Genomic DNA, 22,844 nt, shown 5'->3' on the forward strand with positions numbered 1-22,844 from the left:
CTTTCAGTTCAATCGGCCCAGCAGAACTTGACTTTAAGTTTGAAATAGGTTTTCAAAATGGCGGCCGTGGCGGCCATAATAGATTTCTGATCGACCTGAAAAATAACAACACTTTGTCAGGACTAATATGAGGCGATCGTTCCTACAAACTTTCAGTTCAATCGGTCCAGCAGAACTTGACTTTAAGTTTGAAATGTAAAATATTAACGGACGACGGACGACGGATGCCGACGGACGGAAACGGATAGCAATAGGTCACTTGAGCTAAAGGCTCAGGTGACCTAAAAAGCAAAGGGGACAAATACATAATCTCAAACTGAAGGAAGGGCTTATTACAGTAAAATTTAATATGGATGTGCTTATTTCCTCACAACAGCTTGTCACAGCATAACAAGAGGCCCAATGGGCCTGCATCGCTCACCTGGTAGGATGACGACGGACGAAAACGGATAGCAATAGGTCACTTGAGCTAAAAGCTCAGGTGACCTAAAAAGCAAAGGGGACAAATACATAATCTCAAACTGAAGGAATGGCTTATTACAGTAAAATTTAATATGGATGTGCTTATTACCTCACAACAGCTTGTCACAGGATAACAAGAGGCCCAATGGGCCTGCATCGCTCACCTGGTATTAGTCTCACACTTGTAATCTTAAAAGTGGACTAAAATACAGATACAGGCAGAATATCAGTGTTTGATTCATAAGAACCTATTAAAAGATTTAAACATATGACGCCTGTGACCTTGAATGTCGAACAAGGACATTAGGTTGAACAGAGTTTATAGTCTTCCAACCCAGCATGCTTCTGGCAAAATATCATTTCCCTTGACCATTTGGTAAAAAATACAGAAAATTGATTTTTTGTTATATTTAACAATTTCACATTTTTTGAGTGCGTGGCATTGTTCAAAACTATTACAACAATAAAGTAATGAAAAGAAGCATTGCTAATCAACCCTTCAAATATCTTATTTATCATAAAATATCTGAAACACGTTACACAAAGTGGTTTTATTGATATTGTATGGATATAAGTTATTATATACATGCTAAAAGCAAACAAGACACATAGTTTCATACAAAAGGAGTGAAAAAACTGAACCAAATATACACAAAGTCTTTATAATTCATTTATTTTACATTTTACAATCATTTTGATCCTGACGAAAGTTGTCCTTGAAAATAAAAGTGGAACTTTTTGCAGAGGGATGAAATTTATACCATGACAGTTGTTTCCTTTACTATACCAAAAATGACTGAAATAAATTAAATTATGATATTAAAATTGTCAATTTACTGTTCTTTAATTTATGGAACAAAATTACTCTCAATCACGTACACTTTGAACATCATTCCATAGCCCACTTACACATGGTATATTTACATGTCAGGTACAAATGTAACTGTAGGCTATCGCATGGTATGCCGTTATCACTTGCACGCACATGCACTTGCATTTTATTGCATGACATATTACAAAACTGCATTTGTGAAAAGATTTACCTGACAGAGTGTTACTCGCTCGATAACAAAAATTGTAGCGACCCCGAGCTTGTGAACTAGTGTTATCACGTGCTATGTACAGATGAGGTCGGTAAACAAAACACATCAGTCTGCATTCCATGCGCCTCATTTATGACCTCCTTGAAGTCGTCTGATCTTATGTCAGGGTCTTCCAATGTGTTAATTTATGTCTTTGTAATACACAATACGGAAATGACGACACGAAAATATGACAAGAAAAAACATGTGTATTACAAAGGGTGGGAAGTCCTTAATTTTTGGTCTATTTATTAATTTAAACACTGATTTCCAGTTTCCTGGTTATGAAAGATAGGCAACAGTCCCTTTTATTAGTAAGTGGTGTTAATGCTTCTGTTAATTAAATATTTATCAAATGATTAGTATGATATGCAAATTTCAATAAAAAAAGCATATATTATAAGCAATTTACAGAATTCATCAAAATTGACACAAAGTTGACACAAATTTGAATCTAAACAAGAGGCCAAATGGGCCTGCATCGCTCACCTGGTATAAATCTCACACTTGTAACCTTAAAAGAGATCTAAAATAAAGCTACAGGCAAAATAAAATATCAGTATTTATGAATAAAATTCATTCAAAAGAACCTATTATTTTTTTTTAAACATTTCACCCCTGTGATTGAAAGATGAACAAAGTCATTATGTTGAACAAATTTTATAGCCTTTCATCTCAGGATGCAACTTGCAAAGTATCAACATCCTGGGACCCATGGTTATTCAGAACTTGAGAAGAGGTAGTTTAAAGATTTTAAACAAATTTGACCTCTGTGACCTTGAATATAAGTCAAAGTCATTCACTTTAACAAACATAGTAGTCCTTGATCCCAGCATGCTACTGACTAAATATCAACATCCTGAGCCTTTTGGTTATTCAGAACAAGTTGTTTATTTTTTTTTTATATTTTGAACATATCTGCTCCTTGTGACCTTGAATATGATTCAAGGTCATACATTTAAACAAACTTGGTAGCCCTTGATGCTAGTATGCTACTGACTAAATATCATCACCCTGGGCATTTTTGGTTGTTCAGAAGCAGTTGTTTAAAGTTTTTAACATATTTGACCCCTGTGACCTTGAATATGGGTGAAGGTCGTTCATTTGAACAAACTTTGTAGCCCTTTTCATATTAGCATGCTACTGGCCAAATATCATCACCCTGTGCATTTTGGTTATTCAGAAGAAGTTGTTAAATGTTTTTCACATATTTGACCCCTGTGATCTTGAATATAGGTGGAGGTCATGTATTTGAACAAACTTGATAGCCCTTTACCCCAGCATGCTACTGGCCAAATATCATCACCCTGTGCCTTTTAGTTATACAGAAGAAGTTGTTCAATGTTTTTAACATATTTAACCCCTGTGACCTTGAATATAGGTGAAGGTCATTCATTTGAACAAACTTGATAGCCCTTTACTCCAACCTGCTACAGGCCAAATATCATCACCCTGGGCATTTTGGTTATTGAGAAGAAGTTGTTTAAAGTTTTTAACATATTTGACCCCTGTAACCTTGAATATGGGTGAAGGTCATTCATTTGAACAAACTTTGTAGCCCTTCATCTTAGCATGCTACTGGCCAAATATCATCACCCTGTGCATTTTGGTTATTCAGAAGAAGTTGTTTAATGTTTTTCACATATTTGACCCCTGTGACCTTGAATATAGGTGGAGGTCATTCATTTGAACAAACTTGATAGCCCTTTACCCCAGCATGCTACTGGCCAAATATCATCACCCTGGGCATTTTAGTTATTCAGAAGAAGTTGTTTAAAGGTTTTTTAAGACAATTGACCCCTGTGACCTTGAATATAGGTGGAGGTCATTCATTTGAACAAACTTGATAGCCCTTTACCCCAGCATGCTACTGGCCATATATCATCACCCTGGGCATTTTAGTTATTCAGAAGAAGTCAACTTAAAGGTTTTTTAAGACAATTGACCCCTGTGACCTTGAATATAGGCGGAGGTCATTCATTTGAACAAGCTTGGTAGCCCTTCATCCCAAGCATGCTAATGGCCAAATATCATCTCCCTGGGCAGTTTAGTTATCGAGAAGAAGATGTTTAAAGGTTTTTTAAGACAATTGACCCCTGTGACCTTGAATATAATTGAAGGGCATTCATTTGAACAAACTTGATAGCCCTTTACCCCAGCCTGTTACTGGCCAAATATCATCACCCTGGGCATTTTAGTTATTCAGAAGAAGTCAACTTAAAGGTTTTTTAAGACAATTGACCCCTGTGACCTTGAATATAGGTGGAGGTCATTCATTTGACCAAACTTGATAGCCCTTTACCCCAGCATGCTCCTGGCCAAATATCATCATCCTGGGCATTTTGGTTATTGAGAAGAAGTTGTTTAAAGTTTTTAACATATTTGACCCCTGTGACCTTGAATATGGGTGAAGGTCATTCATTTGAACAAACTTTGTAGCCCTTCATCTTAGCATGCTACTGGCCAAATATCATCACCCTGTGCCTTTTAGTTATACAGAAGAAGTTGTTCAATGTTTTTAACATATTTGACTCCTGTGACCTTGAAAATGAGTGAAGGTCATTAATTTTATAAAACTTTGTAGCCCTTTATCCCAGTTTGCTACTGGCCAAATATCATCACCCTTTTTAACATATTTGACCCCTGTGACCTTGAAAATGATTGAAGGTCATTAATTTTATCAAACTTTGTAGCCCTTTATCCCAGTTTGCTACTGGCCAAATATCATCACCCTTTTTAACATATTTGACCCCTGTGACCTTGAAAATGGGTGAAGGTCATTAATTTGAACAAACTTGGTAGCCCTTCACCCAAGCATGCTACTGGCCAAATATCATCACCCTGTGCCTTTTAGTTATACAGAAGAAGTTGTTCAATGTTTTTAACATATTTGACCCCTGTGACCTTGAAAATGAGTGAAGGTCATTAATTTTATCAAACTTTGTAGCCCTTTATCCCAGTTTGCTACTGGCCAAATATCATCACCCTAGGCATTTTGGTTATTAAGAAGAAGTCGTTTAAAGTAAAATATTGACGCCAGACGCTGTATGGACGCCGGACGCCGCGCCACGGCATAAGCTCACTTGGCACTTTGTGCCAGGTGAGCTAATAAAAAAGCGGTTATTTGATCAGTACATCTTTAAAAAACCCACACTAGTTTAATTATTTATATTGCAATATCCTTGTTAATTTCATATTGTAGATGTTACTGTTCTTTCATGTGTCGTTTTTGTATCTTGCCTCCAGATAAAGTCCTATACTAAATCCTGTATATATCAAGGTCATACTAGTACAAATAAGTGCCAGATCAATAAAACTTCTAACATAAAATATGCCCAAATATTGAAATATAACACAGGCAAAATAAATTTCATCCAGTTTCTTGGTGCACTATAGCTATAGGTAGCTTGTTTAAATTTACTGACAACAATGGGATTTAACTCTTGTAGTGACCTATTGTCATTAGCATATGGTTGTGCAAGACCTCAAACAAAATGACAGAACTATTTTTAGGAATACACATTTTCTCCATAATCCTCACTTGACAATTTCTGGCATAGCCATTTCAAATTATTTTACAGATACCTGAACAAAATAATTCAACACCAATTTTTTAACATGAGAGTGACTGAAAAATCATGGCAAAATTGAGAATAATATTTGTTCCTTAATTTTCAGAAGAGGTAAGATGCAGAATATTGACAAAGCACATTAGTCATTATATAATACAACAAACAATGAGTTGTCATAGAAACCAAGTGTTCACCGTACCCATATTCTGACTCCTGCAGTCGCATGAAGAATCTAAGGTCATAGTTCAAACAACAAAATGATATACAAACAATAAACAAAGGATGACCCCAACCTTAATGGGTCAAGGTCACATTTCATCGTCTCTGGAGGGTCATCACACTTAAGAATCGAAACATCCAGGAACTCATAATTCTGAAAGTGTTTCCAAATTTTGTGTATTTATTCCAAATTGAAATATTTTTTTGAAAATCGTCAGGTCGGAGAAGCTTGGGGGTTGGGTTGGAATCCATAATAGCCTCTCTTGATCCACCATTGATATAACCAGACTGAAGGGNAACAAATTTTAATTATTTTGTTCAAATATTAATATTGTCTGTTATCATAATTCAATAAAAAAAATAAATATTTAAAAATAAGACTGTTATTGTTAATTCCAATTATTTCTTTTTTTCTTTTTTTTTCTTTTTGAAAAATTAATACAATTAGATTCTTGATTGTGTCAAATGCATTTCCAGGATTAATAATAAAAAAAAAAACAAAAAAAAAAAACAAAAAAAAACAGAGATAAATCTAAAGTAACTTATTCTTTGTCTTGTGACCTTGACCCACAGATGATAATGTGAAGAACGTTACAAATGTAAGATGAAACACTTCAGGGTATACATATGTGCCAAGAAAAATATTTACACATGTGTCAAGCGAAATTACATGGTTTATGTGGGACAACATTACAAATTTGTTATTGCTTTTTGGCTTGTTTCAAATAAAAAGTTATACAATATGCTTCTCAGCTGCAAAAAATCATTACCTCATAAAAACATTTTCAGAATCTATCATCTTATATTCTTTTCTGTAGGTACACTTTCATTTTTTACAGTAGCTTTATTTAGTTGGCATATATTTTTCACTTTACAGTAGTTTTCCTTAGAAGACAGATGTACTTTCCTTTACAGTAGTTTTACCTTGTTGACAGGTGTACTTTCACTTAACAATAGTTTTACCTAGTTGGCAGGTGTACTTTCATTTTACAGTGGTTTTACCTAACTGGATATTTAAGCCTCTGATTTACCTATAATAAGCACTGACACTAGCATCAGAATATCTTCTTTCAGTTTCCACTTACCTAACACAGAAGGCTGCCAGGTCCAGATTGCCCATCTCCAGCACAAGTTGTCCCTGTGGAGAAAAAAGCGATACTTATTTACACAAACCTACATTTATCATCATATGATTTAGTAAAAGGACTAAAAAAAATGATGAGATCTAAAATAATATTTTAATCATGCAGTAAAAATCTTCCATATGTAATTAATTATTTAGGGTTTATGTTTTTGGCAGAGGAAGGGATTTCTCAGCTATATAGCAAAGTACCTGACCACGTTCGTTGATAGACAGTTGGTGAGGTAACACAATAATGTAGCAAATTTTACTGTAGATCCAGAAAATTGTTTTAGATTTACTGTATCAAATATTTCATCAAAATAAGAACTTATCTAACTAAATAAATTTGTCCTGCCCACTGGCAATAACTATTGATAGATTTCAATGAACTGAGCTCTTTTGTATTTAATCATACATCTAGTACCTACATTACAATGTACTGTATGTTGATAACTTATATTCCATGCAGTTTTTATTTTTGTAGGACTAATACCTGTAATGCAGTTGTACTGGAATTATTTGCATTCAATTGGATTTACAATACATTTTTCCAGATTTCTGATAAGTCAGTTTGTGCCATTTCAGTGTAAGTTTCAGTGTTTTTGATTGTCTATTACTGATTACTGCCAGTGAAAAAGTTAACAAAAGCAACAAAATGAAAATGAAATCAAAGACAGGGAACATTGGACATGCAAAGACAAGTGCAGTAATATTTCAATTAGAATTCAGGTTACACGAGGAAAAGATTGTGATCCAAACTTTATCGAAACAAGCAAATTCGTAGAATTTATATCCCTCATTGCAGGACATATTGTAGGTTAACATTATTGAGGTTAGGTTTAAACATGTGAGTATCGTGCTGTTGAGACATAATGTTTAGCTTGAAACTTTAAAAAAGCCCTATACCTCATTGATTAATCGTAAATATGCACAAATCACATCGGTTGGCAAACTAAGCATGAGTCGGATGTGCATACGGAATTTTATTGAAACATCTGAACAATATCTACAGCATTTATCAAGCGAACACCAAAAAGTGCCCGAGATGGGTGGAAAGACCGAGGAACACAAACATCGTTATCAAGTTTGAAGGATTTTGGCCAATATTTGCTAGAGTTATCAAGCGGAAAATGCAAATAATGACGTTTTTTTGGACGAGCCCTGAAGGCATTTAACCCTTTGACAAAGTTTGAAGAAAATCAGTTAACATTTGTTGTAGTTATTGCACGGAAACGAAACGCAGCAGATAATGACGTTTTTTCGTTATTCAAGGGGCCATCACTCCACCAAATGAGGTCCACTGGAAGTGGTCATCGAGCTTGGGTGAGCCCTTAAGGCATTTAACCCTTTGACAAAGTTTTAAGAAAATTGGTTAATATTTGTTGTAGTTATTGCACGGAAACGAAACGAAATGGAACAATCAAATTGTGGCATATTGAATGGTGATTAAAGTGCATCAAGACAGCTGTATTAAAACTTATTAGTACCTACACGATACATGTAGTAATGGTGTACATCTGGTCTCAGATGGATGGCTCTGGTGAAGTCTCTTAAGGCCAGCTTCAACTGATCACAGGGATATCATGGAAAAACAAAATCAATGTACTGTAAAACCTGAAATAACATCCAATACATTTTTTTTTTTAAATTACAACAATTATAACAAGAGGCCAAAAGGGCCTGTATCGCTCACCTGGAAATGTTAGCCAATTGAAGTTGGAAAAAGTAGATGTTGCTGGTAGTGTACATGTATTACATGGTTAGTCAGGGGTTATATTTATTTGCAATTGGACAAAAATCCAAGGAAAAGGAGAATTTTGAAGAATTTGCTATGTTTCACCTATTGGGCCCCGCCCCTCTGACCCCAGGGGGGCCAAACCCACTATTTATACAAATTGAGTCCCCTTGGCCGAAGGATGCTCCAGACTAAAATAGGATAAAATCCCTTAATCCCTAAGGTAGAAGAAGGATTTTAAAGGTTTAACCTCTATTTCCCCTATTGGGCCCCACCCCTCTGCCCCCAGGGGAGCCACACCAACCATTTATACAAAATTGAGTTCCCTTGGCCCACGGATCCTCCAGATTAAATTAGGATAAACTCCCTTAATCCCTACGGTAAAAGAAGGATTTTAAAAGTTTTACCTTTATTTCCCATATTGGGCCCTGCCCCTCTGCCCCCGCAGGGGTCAGAACCAGGGTTTATACAAAATTGAGTCCCCTTGGCCAAAGGATGCTCCAGAGTAAATTAAGATAAAATCCCTTTATCCTTACGGTAGAAGTACCATACAGGTTTATCAAAGGAGTACAATAAACAAAGTTGCAAGAAGAACTACATATAAATCTGTTTTGGTGGGAAAGACACCAAGAAAATGAGATTCCATGTTATGTCCCAATTTTCCTCTATTTCCCCTATTTAAACTGAACAAATGACTAGAAGATAAAAGTGACATTTAACTACATATTTATTACAAACATTTCAAATTCAATCTCCATCTACACAACACAAAATAAAATACGAACATATATATATTAAAACACAATAAACAAAAATTTGGCAAAAAGGGGCAACTCAGTTACTATGTACTAAAACATGTATGCATGGTGAACATTCCTTCACCTGAGTGTGTCAGGTAAAATTGAATGTTCACAAACTGTGAAGCTATTGACTCCTCAACCAATCAGCTAGCGGACCGTGTATACCAGACAGGATGTGATACTGCAAGGCGAATGGAGCGGTACTTGGCGTAGCGGTAAACCGGAAGAGGAGAATGCCTGCACTACATGTATTCTATTCCCCATCTCAGTGTAGCTTGATAAGCTACCAGGTCTGGATGGGGAATAGGCTTAATATGGTTATAAATGTAATTTAGTTTTGGCATTAGTTAATTGTCATACTATTCCTCATCTCGGTGCAGCTTGCTGAGCTACCAGGTCCGAATAAGGAATAATATTATGTATTGTGAAAATGAATTGGCATAAATATGTAAATATTAAACTTGTTCATAAACCTCATTTCGTTGCAGCTTGATGAGCTTTAGTAAGTCCGAATGAGGTTTACAATAATTATGTTTTGTAAAATTGTCCCCAATTCCCACGCTCATTGTATCTAGTTGTGTGATACACTAGCTTATGAGAATTAGGTTGCAAATAGCTCAAACTTAAAACTCTTAGTTAAGAATTTTGGGGATGAAAAATGAGACATTATTAAATGAAAACAAATAATTTTGAATGGATATGCCAAAACTCAGTTAAATGATATGGGAGTTTAACTGAGTGCCCCAAAATGTATTAGGTTGAATAACAAAGTATAATGTAAGCACAACTTACATACACAAATAGGTTAAGTAAAACATGAAAGTACACTTACAAATGTATGGCTGATCTATATATACATTTGTACACACTCACAATAGTACCAGCAAAGTTCGCTATTGAAATATTTGAGAAATCAATCTTTGACCATCGCTCTCTGGGCCTCTCTGATAGAGGCCTGTGGTGTTCAAATGTATCTGCAATAGGCATTTGAAGCCCATCTGCCTAATACTTTGATCATATGATCCTCGACATGAGCTGTGGCAGCAGTAGTTGCTGCTCCGATCCGAAAAGAATGCCCGTTATACGTATCAGGATTAATACCCACACATTTTAACACGTGTTTGAACATAGCAATAAAAGTATTACGTGATAGTGCTGACCCAAAATGGTTCACAAACAAAGGGTCCAAGGGTGAGGGTGACTGTTTTTGTCTTGCAGATATATACTGGCAACATGCCTTGTATGGACAAATAGAGTTATCATTTTTAAACAGTTTAATAGCCACGCCTTTCCTGAAAGGATCAGTTTTAGAAGTCTTTAGTGTTAACACTATACTGTCCTGCAGAATAACTAGATCGTTCACACACAAGTGTATGGTTGAATCAAAATTATTTTTAATCGTAAACTCTCCACACCTTAGAAATCCAAAAAAAAGGCACTATGCATACAGTCTCTAACATCACATCATCAAACGGTCTGTCCTTCTTTTCCCTAAGGAAACCACACACTTGCCTCAAGATATTGAATGTCACTGGGTGGCGTGGTCTTGGATTATTGTGTTGGAGCCGTTTAATACCGTTTAACACTGAAAACAAACGCGGCAAGTCAATTCCAACTGGATACGAGATATTCCACTGTAGACACATAAAACGTACACCGCACAAGTATAATTTAACTGTAGCATGAGACAGTTTGCTATTGAAACAATGTGCGCAAAGTATATCAGTAGGTCTTCAGTGACCTGTATGTCGAACACACCAGCGCTGGCAATGATCCCCGACATTAAAAGGAATCTAACGAAAAAGTTAAAACCTGTGTGATAGGTAGTTCTGGTACTGGGGGCTATAGCTGCACTCCACAGGTCCTTGATGACTGGTTGGAGGTCCACAAGACATGGGCGGGGTCTGGCACCACCCACGGGTGCTGACGGGCTGTTGGCGCGAGTCTTCTGAATTTTTCCATCTGCAATCGAGATAGAGAATCAGCAATGACATTAAGTTTACCTGGTTCATGCTTTGACAACACAGAAAAGTTATAAGTAGCAGCACACAGTGTTAGGCGTCTGACCAGGGGCATAATGTGAGCAGCTTTAGATCTGCCTTTCTGGAGGATAGCGACTGTAGCTGAGTTGTCACACATAAACACAATCCTTTGTCCTACCCATTTATGTCCCCACAATATGGCTGCAACGACTATCGGATACAATTCCTTGAATGCTATGGATAGCTCGTCATTGGTTTCAATGACATTTTGTAACTCTGTAGGCCATGGCTGGGCAAACCATTCATGTTGAAAAAATCCACCAAAACCACGAGTTCCTGAGGCATCTGTATATAGGCATAGGTCGTCCGTTGTGGTAACTTTAGTGTTGTAGGACATGGACACACCATTCCATTGCCTCAAGAACTGTAACCACATCCGAATATCCTCTCTACAGTCATTGTTGATCTTTATATGGTGATGTAAAGCTTTCACGGTTGTAGATCGTTTAATCAAGTGAGATACAAATGACCTCCCTGGAATTACCACCCTGCTGGCAAAATTCAAGTGTCCGAGCAGTTGTAACATTTCTCTTTTCGTACACGACTCTCTGGATTGAAAATTCCTCAGGAAATCTGTGATCCTACTACGTTTGTCCTCTGGTAACCGTGCTTCCATCCTGTCAGAGTCTAAAATGATCCCCAAATAATCTATGACGGTTTCCGGTCCACATGTTTTATGTCTGGCCATAAGTATATTGAGTCTATCAAATATCAGGTACAACAAGGCCATGTTTCTTTCCCCACAGTTGTTTGAATGTTCAATTAAAGGTAATAAAATCGTCGAGCAGATGAAATATGTGTTTAATCCCATAATTCTCCTGCGCAATCCAACAAATTGCTTCTGATAGGGTGTCGAAAATCTTTAGGCTTGATCTGCAGCCGAAAGCCAATCTATTGTAAAAGTAATACTTTTCCCTCCAGCGAATACAATACAGGTGCCACTGACTTGGATGGATTGGTATCAGTTTGAATGCATCTGAAATGTCGGTTTTACACATAGTAGTATGTACTCTAAGGGACTGAATTAGTGCTACAGCATCATCTATTTTAACATAACTAAGAGAGCATTGTTCCTTGTCAATTAAATTATTTATAGATGGATGTTCACTGTCCTCATGTGGGGATGACAAGTCGACTATTAGCAGTGGTTTCCCCGAGAATTTTCCTATTGCGACCCCTAAAGGACTCACTCTATATTGTTCAAAAGGTATATCTAGATAAGGTCCACATAAAAACCCTTTCTGTACCTCAGTTTCTATCAGAGAGTCGACTGTATCCGCATTGTTCTTTGCAGACTGTAAATTTTTACATTCCTTAGTTGGCAGAGACGTGGTTGCCACCATAGTATCGAAGCCATGTTGAAGACCATACAATAAATAGTTTACAAACACTCTGTTGGGATGGTTATTAAGTTCTGTCTTCAATCGCTGGATGTTGATGGGCGTAGAGGCCATGGTGGGAACATGTGACTGTCATTGTGCTGCTGGTTTGTTCTTTTTGCATGCCGTGGACCCATGGCTATTTGAATGGCACATAGCACACACGTGGGCAAAGAAACACGCTTCTCCCCTATAACACTTTCCATTATTAAAGTTATTACAAATTTCCTGGCCATTAAATTTAACCTTCTGTCTACCATGGGGGTCTACGTTCGCATCGTTTTTCCCCGCTCCTATCTGTTGTTTTGTCTTGTGGCGCTGTTGTGGGCAGAAAGCAGTGGTATGTGTAGTTAACGCACATAGCTGGAATGTGTTCGCCTTTGTGTTGCACACAACCATGTTTAAGAGGCCATTGTCTTTAACTGCCCAATCCACCTTGATGTTGTTGTCCCGCAGGGCCGTTGCTGCGCGTGCAAAAAATTGACAATGATAGTCATAGAAACGAGAGCCATAAATGTTTGAAACCTCTATAATGTTGGCTTCGTACCTGTCTAATTCTGTCCGTCTCTCTGGAAATTTCGTACACAGGACGCGCCTGTACTTCCCAAAAGCCGTAATTAATTCGGCAATGTTCAAATTTTTGTTTAACCGAGGGTCCTCCACTTCATTCAATGTAATGTGAATCCCGTCAGACCTGTCGCCGACCTTAGGACCCGTTTCGAAGCGAGGGATAAGAAGGCTTGCTAGGTTAACATCTCTTCCCTCCCATATCCTCTTTTGTATAGACTCGGAAACCACATCCACATGTGGTATGCATTCCGAAGGTACCCCGAATTGCGATATAGGTAAGTGGTACCCACCTGTACTGGCGCTAGCACTTGTAAAACCGTCTGTCGGATGTTCGGCGTTCCTCAGGGCCTCATTTGCTGTTGACAGAGTAAATCGTTGGCTAGGTGGGTCTTTTTGTCGAGACTGGTTACCCATCATCGCAATCATAGATTGCTGAAGCTCAATCACAGTCTTTTGAAGCTGCTGAATTGAGTTCGTATTTTCCGCACTGGGCGCCGCCATGTTGGAATTCCTCCGCGGAAGTGATTCCTGGGTAAGGCTGCAGGCCTGTTCACCCATAGATAGAGTGTGCGCGGATCCTTCCGCATCATCACGCAGTACCTCTGTTCGTGTTACGGCAACATTAGAGAAATCAAACATGGGTAGGGGTCGCCTGTGTCCCAGTGACGTTTAAAACATCTTCCATAATGTCTGTTTCACTTTGTGAACTGTCTCGATCTTGCTCAGCAGGCCTACTAGTACCACTCACTTCACTTCGTCGTGCAACATTCTCTTGATACAAAGTACGTAACGCTGTTTTTGACAAACCGGTACTGCCGTAAATGTTCATTTTCTCTAATTCACTTTTTAGTCTTTGAACTGTCCAGTTTTTGGGGTTTTCCGCATCCCAAGGGGTATTGCGAGTACTACGTTTCGATTTTCTCACTGACGCCATGTTTGACTAGAAAATTCCCGCGAGGGAAAAAGTAAACACAACTTTACTTGGTCCACGGAATCATCACGCCGCCAAACTCCTGCTTTAGAGTGCAAACGGTGTTTCCTTGTGTTTAGTGTCCGCGAAAAGTATATAAAGTTCAAGAAAATTGTAGGTGATATGGTATAAAATTCCAATTAATCACAGAAAATATCTATCTCCAAATTGTTGCTGAAACTGCCTGCTGAACACTGACGCTTAGAATTTCTCGACCAATCAAATTGCAGGATGACCTGGCCCTGCTTATGCATATCAAAAACGTAAACACACGAAGGGCCCTTCTGATGTTTATCGAACTATTCGTTATGTGTACATGCATGTACTCATAAATAAAACATTAATTAGATTTGTCAGTTTAAACTAAGCTTATATACATAAGCTTTATTTGGGCATCACATGCACATTTTTATACAAATTCAACAAATTGAGTTTTTTTCCCCTAAGCATGCTTAAGACCACATTTGGTTTAAATCCCTTCATTTGTACAGAAGGGAAAATATTTTTCTCTATTTCCCCTATAGGTAGCAGTATACAGCAGAAATGGCCCAACTCTGATAAACAATTTAGGCACATGTCGACGAAATGTAAACACAGCGGATTTACCCTACACAACACATGTATACATGTATATATATTTGTAAACTGCATTACATTTACAATACATATAAAGTACTGAGAAGTGTATAAACCTCTTTTTTCTATGTATGTCACTTGTGTGAAAACCATGGTTACCACGTCAAAAATTATCAAAAAATGACAAAAATTGCTATTTTTGACCCAAAATTTGACCCCCACAACTAGTAATTTTGATCCTAAGTTCTGTCTGAAATTAAAGATTACCCACCTGGTTGCAGAATTATCTGGGTCCCAGTTAAGTTGTAAAACTTCATTTTTTGCAATTTTGCGTCATGTGCTGTTGTCAAAATTTTACCTCCTGTAAAGTTAACTTTTCATGTGTACGCACCCTTTCGGATTATGGCCAAAATTGTGTTCTGGAACCAAAAAAATCTCCTTTTTTTTTTTACAAATGTGAAGCTCACATAGCCCACTTCATCATGTTTATAACAATTTTAGTACAGTTTTATTTTTATATTTTTTTTACATATCATTATACAGGGGTTAGCCATTTAACAAAAGTATCACCCAAATTGGCCACAACCCTCTACTGTATACTGCTACCATACTCCTCTGTCCCTGGGTGGGGGGCTATACAAAATTTATTTTTTTGTCCCTAAGCATGCTTCGGACTGCATTTGGTTTAAATCCCTTCACTTGTATAGTGGGAGAAAACAATTCCTTTATTTCCCCTATTGGGCCACACCCCCCGCCTCAGAGGGGCCACACACTCCGTTTATACAAACTTGAGGCTCCTTTGTCCAAACATGTTCTAGAACAAATTTGGTCAAAATCCCTTCATCGGTACAAAAGTAAAAGGATCTTTAATGTTTTCTTCTATTTCCCCTAATGGGCCCCACCCTTCTGCCCCAAAAAAGGCGGCCCACACACCTCAGTTTATACAAAATTGATTCCTTTGTCCCTAAGCGTGCTTCAGACTGCATTTGGTTTAAATCCCTTCTCTTGTATAGTAGGAGGAAAAAAATCCCCTATTTCCCCTATTGGGCCCAGCCCCACAGCCCCCAGAGGGGCAACAACCTCTGTTTATACAAACTTGAGGCTCCTTTGTCCAAAGATGCTCTTGAACAAATTTGGTCAAAATCCTTCTATTGGTTGAGAAGAAGTAGATTTTTAACCCTTTTACCTATTTTCCCCCTATTTGGGGGACCCAGGGGGACCATACCCTCCGTTTATATAAAACTGCATGGCGCAGCGTCCGGCGTCCGGCAATTTTTTCCTTTAAAACTGGTGAGGGTTTCCAAAAAATGTCTGATGAAAATACATTTTGGAAAAAAATAATTTTTGATATCTTGTTAATGAAATTTTGCAACTATAACCTACCATGCTTCCTTGAAAATATTTAAAATACACAAACCTCATGTATTTTGTGGTAGGCTTCTCCTCGGCAAACGTAGGCTCTCACATAGGTAGGATCCACCTTGATGCCAGAAGAAAACTTCTTGATTGCCCTGGTATAAATGACAAAACAAAATAACAGACAATTTGGGTAATACACATCTTGTCATTGATTTTCTATTTTCAGAAGGTATGAAAGTTTAAGAAATTTGTATGAACTGTGTAAATGAGGTTAATTGTTTATCTTATCCTTAATGTTCTCAGTTACATTCATGAATGAATCGGAGTTGTCAAATAAATTGTTTTTTTAATTCTTGCAAATATTTGCAACTGTTCAATACAAATATAGTGACATAGAAAAGTAAATTGTGATTTTGTAAAATTAAATGTTCTGAACCCACCTGTGGTAGTTATCGTAGTGGTTCATGAAGATAAGACCAAGGTTTACATGGGCACAGGCGATGTCTTTGTTCAGTTTCAGGACACTCTCAAAGTCTGGAATAGCATCCTCATGTCTGGAAGGAAAATATTGCAAACAAAGGAATATATATCAAGGTCATTCATTTGAACAAACTTGGTAGCCCTTCATGCAAGTATGTGATTAGCCATAATCCTGCTGTTTCTGTTGATCGTTGTCCCGTGTTCTATTGCTATTTCCACTAATTTCAGATCACAGATCTCAACAAGAAAATAGGTTTAGAAGTAGAATCATTCCTGAACTTTGTAAAAAAAAAACTGAACGGGTTACCTGAAACAACCATTTAATACCTAAAACCAAAGAATATCAGAATATCAATCTTCTATCTACTACCGAAAATACACAAACAAGGACATCAAGGCAGACCTATAGTATCTCACATAGGTAGTTGCACAGAAAAACTATCGGAATTTGTGGATCACCACTTGAAATCATTTGCTAGCCACACAGATTCTTATCTTAAAGACACCACAGATTTCTTAAAGAAAATCCAGGAATTAGGACAATTACCAAAGGGTAGTTTATTATGTACCGCTGATGTATCATCACTTTACACATCTATACCACACACGGAAGGCATACGGGCGGCCAAAGTACAATTAGACAATAGGGAAGAAACAACTCCAAACACATGGATCATTCTTAGAATGATGGCACTTATATCCTAACCAACAACTGCTTTCGTTTCAATGAAGAGTTTTACTTACAAACACAGGGCACAGCGATGGGCACAAAAATGGCGCCTAATATTCATGGATCATTGGGAAAGGAGATTTTTATCAACTTGTCCGAAAACACCGATAGTATGGTGGAGATACATTGATGATGTGTTTTTCATTTAGACCCATTCACAAGAGAACCTCACCTCCTTCTTGGATTCAATGAACTCGTTTCACACTACCATTAATCTAACCACAGAAATCAGTGAAACCCAAGTTGCATGTCACCCATACATCTAAACCTATATACTATACATGTCGACCATACATCTAAACCTATATACTATACATGTCACCCCTACATCTAAACCTATATAATATACATGTCACCCATACATCTAAACCTATATACTATACATGTCACCCATACATCTAAACCTATATACTATACCTGTCACCAATACATCTAAACCTATATACTATACAAGTCACCCATACATCTAAACCTATATACTATACATGTCACCCATACATCAAACCTATATACTATACATGTCACCCATACATCACGAGTACTGCCCATTGCGCTCAGTTATTAAATGCTTGGTCACATATCACGAGTACTGCCCATTGCTCAGTTATTAAATGCTCGGTCACATATCACGAGTACTGCCCTGTTGCTCAGTTATTAAATGCTTGGTCACATATCACGAGTACTGCCCGTTGCTCAGTTATTACATGCTTCACGAGTACTGCCCATTGCTCAGTTATTAAATGCTCGGTCACATATCACGAGTACTGCCCTGTTGCTCAGTTATTAAATGCTTGGTCACATATCACGAGTACTGCCCTGTTGCTCAGTTATTAAATGCTTGGTCACATATCACGAGTACTGCCCTGTTGCTCAGTTATTAAATGCTTGGTCACATATCACGAGTACTGCCCTGTTGCTCAGTTATTAAATGCTTGGTCACATATCACGAGTACTGCCCTGTTGCTCAGTTATTAAATGCTTGGTCACATATCACGAGTACTGCCCTGTTGCTCAGTTATTAAATGCTTGGTCACATATCACGAGTACTGCCCTGTTGCTCAGTTATTAAATGCTTGGTCACATATCACGAGTACTGCCCTGTTGCTCAGTTATTAAATGCTTGGTCACATATCACGAGTACTGCCCTGTTGCTCAGTTATTAAATGCTTGGTCACATATCACGAGTACTGCCCTGTTGCTCAGTTATTAAATGCTTGGTCACATATCACGAGTACTGCCCTGTTGCTCAGTTATTAAATGCTTGGTCACATATCACGAGTACTGCCCTGTTGCTCAGTTATTAAATGCTTGGTCACATATCACGAGTACTGCCCTGTTGCTCAGTTATTAAATGCTTGGTCACATATCACGAGTACTGCCCTGTTGCTCAGTTATTAAATGCTTGGTCACATATCACGAGTACTGCCCTGTTGCTCAGTTATTAAATGCTTGGTCACATATCACGAGTACTGCCCTGTTGCTCAGTTATTAAATGCTTGGTCACATATCACGAGTACTGCCCTGTTGCTCAGTTATTAAATGCTTGGTCACATATCACGAGTACTGCCCTGTTGCTCAGTTATTAAATGCTTGGTCACATATCACGAGTACTGCCCTGTTGCTCAGTTATTAAATGCTTGGTCACATATCACGAGTACTGCCCTGTTGCTCAGTTATTAAATGCTTGGTCACATATCACGAGTACTGCCCTGTTGCTCAGTTATTAAATGCTTGGTCACATATCACGAGTACTGCCCTGTTGCTCAGTTATTAAATGCTTGGTCACATATCACGAGTACTGCCCTGTTGCTCAGTTATTAAATGCTTGGTCACATATCACGAGTACTGCCCTGTTGCTCAGTTATTAAATGCTTGGTCACATATCACGAGTACTGCCCTGTTGCTCAGTTATTAAATGCTTGGTCACATATCACGAGTACTGCCCTGTTGCTCAGTTATTAAATGCTTGGTCACATATCACGAGTACTGCCCTGTTGCTCAGTTATTAAATGCTTGGTCACATATCACGAGTACTGCCCTGTTGCTCAGTTATTAAATGCTTGGTCACATATCACGAGTACTGCCCTGTTGCTCAGTTATTAAATGCTTGGTCACATATCACGAGTACTGCCCTGTTGCTCAGTTATTAAATGCTTGGTCACATATCACGAGTACTGCCCTGTTGCTCAGTTATTAAATGCTTGGTCACATATCACGAGTACTGCCCTGTTGCTCAGTTATTAAATGCTTGGTCACATATCACGAGTACTGCCCCGTTGCTCAGTTATTAAATGCTTGGTCACATATCACGAGTACTGCCCCGTTGCTCTGTTATTAAATGCTGTCAATGTACATAATAAAACTACAAATAGATCAGTTTGAGCGAGTTTCTTGATGCTATTAAGTATTGCACTGCCTGTTGCTAAAATTGATCAATGGTTCCATTGTTTCAGCACTCAATTTTGTTTTTGGACAATCTGAAATGTGACTGTGGAGGGTTCGAACTGTCACTATTTTTTTTATTTTTTTTGAAAAGAGTGTTTGAATTATCTGCCTGTTTGGACTGACCTGACGTTTACCGTAACTGATAAACACAACTGGTACAATCCACTTGGTTAGTTATACTAATTAAATTCCATTCTTGATAATGTGAGGAATATCTAACCTTATCCTGTTGTCAGAATTCTGTCAAATATTGTTTTATTTTATATTGATTTTAATACACATAGGATATAATTTTGAAATCTGGCAGTAGTCTGGAACTAAATCATAGGGGGGCATAGTAAAAACATTCAGCCAATATTGGACAGGATTTGGCAGATGATCGACTGCCAGCAAATCTAGGATAACAATAGGTGCAGACCTACTGTGGTCCAGCCTAAAGAAATGAGACTTTTCTTATGTAAAGGTACTTTGGACTATACATTGTGTATGATGCTGTGCAAAATTAAAACCCATCATAATTTGAAATAAGCAAATTCGTGGAATTTATATCCCCCGCTTGCAGGACATATTGTAGGTTAACATTATTGAGGTTAGGTTTAAACATGCGAGTATCGTGCTGTTGAGACATAATGTATAGTTTGAAACTTGAAGAAAAAAACAACAACCTATACCTCATTGATTTTCCATAAATATGCACAAATCACATTGGTTGGCAAACTTACCATGAGTTGGATGTGCATAAGGAATTTGGTTGAAACATCTTAACAATATCTATAGCAATTATCACACGAACACCAAAGATGGGTGGAAAGACAGAGGAACACAACATTGAACCCTGTTACTAAGTTTGAAGACAATCAGATAATATTTGCGAAAGTTAATGAACAGAAACGGCAGATAATGATGTTTTTCATTATTCAAGGGGCCATAACTCCGCCAAATAAAGTCCGCTGAAAGTGGTCATCGTACTTGGCCGAGCCCTTAAGGCATTTAACCTTTTGACAAAGTTTGAAGAAAATTGGATAATATTTGTTGTAGTTATTGCACGGAAACAAAGCGTGACAGACAGACAGACAGACAAACCAAAATTAATATCCCCGGCTTTCACCGAAAAAAACAGTTAGATTCCTGTAAAGAAAGCACTTTATATTGTTTAACCACTGAATTTACTTTTTGTATAAAAAAAGAACTTTGATTCCTTTATTCACAAAAAGATGATAGACATTTTGACCAACAATAGCAGTCTATCATGAAGTGTTTGACAGTGAATGGTTTAGCATTAGACTTGAAAAGTTACTCACTTGCCCATGGTATCATACAGGATCCCTCGATGAAGGTAGGACATGACATTATCATCTGTGTCGTTGATGAGGAGAGAAACACTATAGTCATGGAGAGCACGTTTAGGATGAGCTCTGAAACAATTAAGGTTCTTTACATCAACATGTTTCAGTAAACTTTTGAACCAATGAATTTCTTTCACTTTGTTGTAAAATAGATATGTGCTCACTTATCTTTAAAATAAGAAAGAAAGATATAACTACGTACTTTCTTTCACAAGTCTAGGTTTGGGAAACATTTCCCACATACAAATTTTCCAGAGCTATGAGATGGTGTTGTGGGGTTATGAGATGGTGTTGTAGGGTTATGATATAGTGTTGTGGGGTTATGAGATGGTGTTGTGGGGCTATGAGATGGTGTTGTGGGGTTATGAGATGGTGTTGTGGGGTTATGAGATGGTTTTGTCGGGTTATGAGATGGTGTTGTGGGGTTATGAGATGGTGGTGTGGGGTTATGAGATGGTGTTGTGGGGTTATGAAATAGTGTTGTGGGGTTATGATATGGTGCTGTGGAGTTATGAGATGGTGTTGTGGGGCTATGAGATGGTGTTGTGGGGTTATGAGATGGTGTTGTGGAGTTATGAGATGGTGTTGTGGGGTTATGAGATGGTGTTGTGGAGTTATGAGATGGTGTTGTAGGGTTATGATATAGTGTTGTGGGGTTGTGAGATGGTGTTTTTGGGTTTCGAGATGGTGTTGTTGTGTTATGAGATGGTGTTTATGTGTTATGAGATGGTGTTGTGGGGTTATGAGATGATGTTGTGGGGTTATGTCTTGTTGTTGTTGGGTTATGATATGGTGTTGTGGGGTTATGAGTTGATGTTGTGGGGTTATGAGATGGTGTTGATGGGTTATGTGATGGTGTTGTTGGGTTATGAAATTGTGTTGTGGGGTTATGACTTGTTGTTGTTGGGTTATGAGATGGTGTTTATGTGTTATGAGATGGTGTTGTGGGGTGATGAGATGGTGTTGTGGGGTTATGAATTGATATTGTTGGGTTATGAGATGGTGTTGTTGGGTTATGAGATGGGGTTGTTGGGTTATGAGATGGTGTTTATGTGTTATGAGATGGTGTTGTGGTGTTATGAGATGGTGTTTATGTGTTATGAGATGGTGTTGTGGTGTTATGAGATGATGTTGTGGGGTTATCACTTGTTGTTGTTGGGTTATGATATGGTGTTGTGGGGTTATGAGTTGATGTTGTGGGGTTATGAGATGGTTTTGTGGGGTTATGACTTGATGTTGTTGGGTTATGAGATGGTGTTTATGTGTTATGAGATGGTGTTGTGGGGTAATGTATTGTCTAATGTTCTCTCATGCCGAGATAGTGTTGTGGGGTTATGAGATGGTGTTGATGGGTTATGTGATGGTGTTGTTGGGTTATGAAATTGTGTTGTGGGGTTATGACTTGTTGGTGTTGGGTTATGATATGGTGTTGTGGGGTTATGAGATAGTGTTGTGGGGTTATGAGATAGTGTTGTGGGGTTATGAGATGGTGTTGATGGGTTATGTGATGGTGTTGTTGGGTTATGAAATTGTGTTGTGGGGTTATGACTTGTTGGTGTTGGGTTATGATATGGTGTTGTGGGGATATGAGATGATGTTGTGGGGTTATGACTTGTTGGTGTTGGGTTATGATATGGTGTTGTGGGGTTATGAGTTGATGTTGTGGGGTTATGAGATGGTTTTGTGGGGTTATGACTTGATGTTGTTCGTACTTTCTTTCACAAGTCTAGGTTTGGGAAACATTTCCCACATACAAATTTTCCAGAGCTATGAGATGGTGTTGTGGGGTTATGTGAAGGTGTTGTGGGGTAACGTATTGTCTTATGTTCTCTCATGCTGAGATAGTGTTGTGGGGCTATGAGATGGTGTTGTTGGGTTATGTTATGGTGTTGTTGGGTTATGAAATTGTGTTGTGGGGTTATGACTTGTTGTTGTTGGGTTATGATATGGTGTT

General features: G+C 38.0%; 1 protein-coding gene across 1 annotated transcript in view; it reads right to left on the bottom strand.

Moving 5' to 3' along the window:
- The window catches only part of LOC110454008, a gene marked incomplete at its 3' end in the record, with an annotated part of 185,417 nt that overhangs the window by 2,082 nt on the left and 160,491 nt on the right, over nt 1-22,844 (bottom strand). Inside the window, exons 37-42 of the mRNA XM_021503294.1 lie at nt 20,846-20,959; nt 16,330-16,443; nt 15,948-16,041; nt 7,950-8,024; nt 6,421-6,473; nt 5,316-5,348 (exon numbers count right to left, since the gene is read on the bottom strand). Coding sequence (XP_021358969.1) covers nt 5,316-5,348; nt 6,421-6,473; nt 7,950-8,024; nt 15,948-16,041; nt 16,330-16,443; nt 20,846-20,959 — 483 coding nt within the window. The remainder of the gene's footprint in view (nt 1-5,315; nt 5,349-6,420; nt 6,474-7,949; nt 8,025-15,947; nt 16,042-16,329; nt 16,444-20,845; nt 20,960-22,844) is intronic.

The sequence above is a fragment of the Mizuhopecten yessoensis genome, unplaced genomic scaffold (genome assembly GCF_002113885.1).
Source record: "Mizuhopecten yessoensis strain PY_sf001 unplaced genomic scaffold, ASM211388v2 scaffold7629, whole genome shotgun sequence".
Lineage (NCBI taxonomy): Eukaryota > Metazoa > Mollusca > Bivalvia > Pectinida > Pectinidae > Mizuhopecten > Mizuhopecten yessoensis.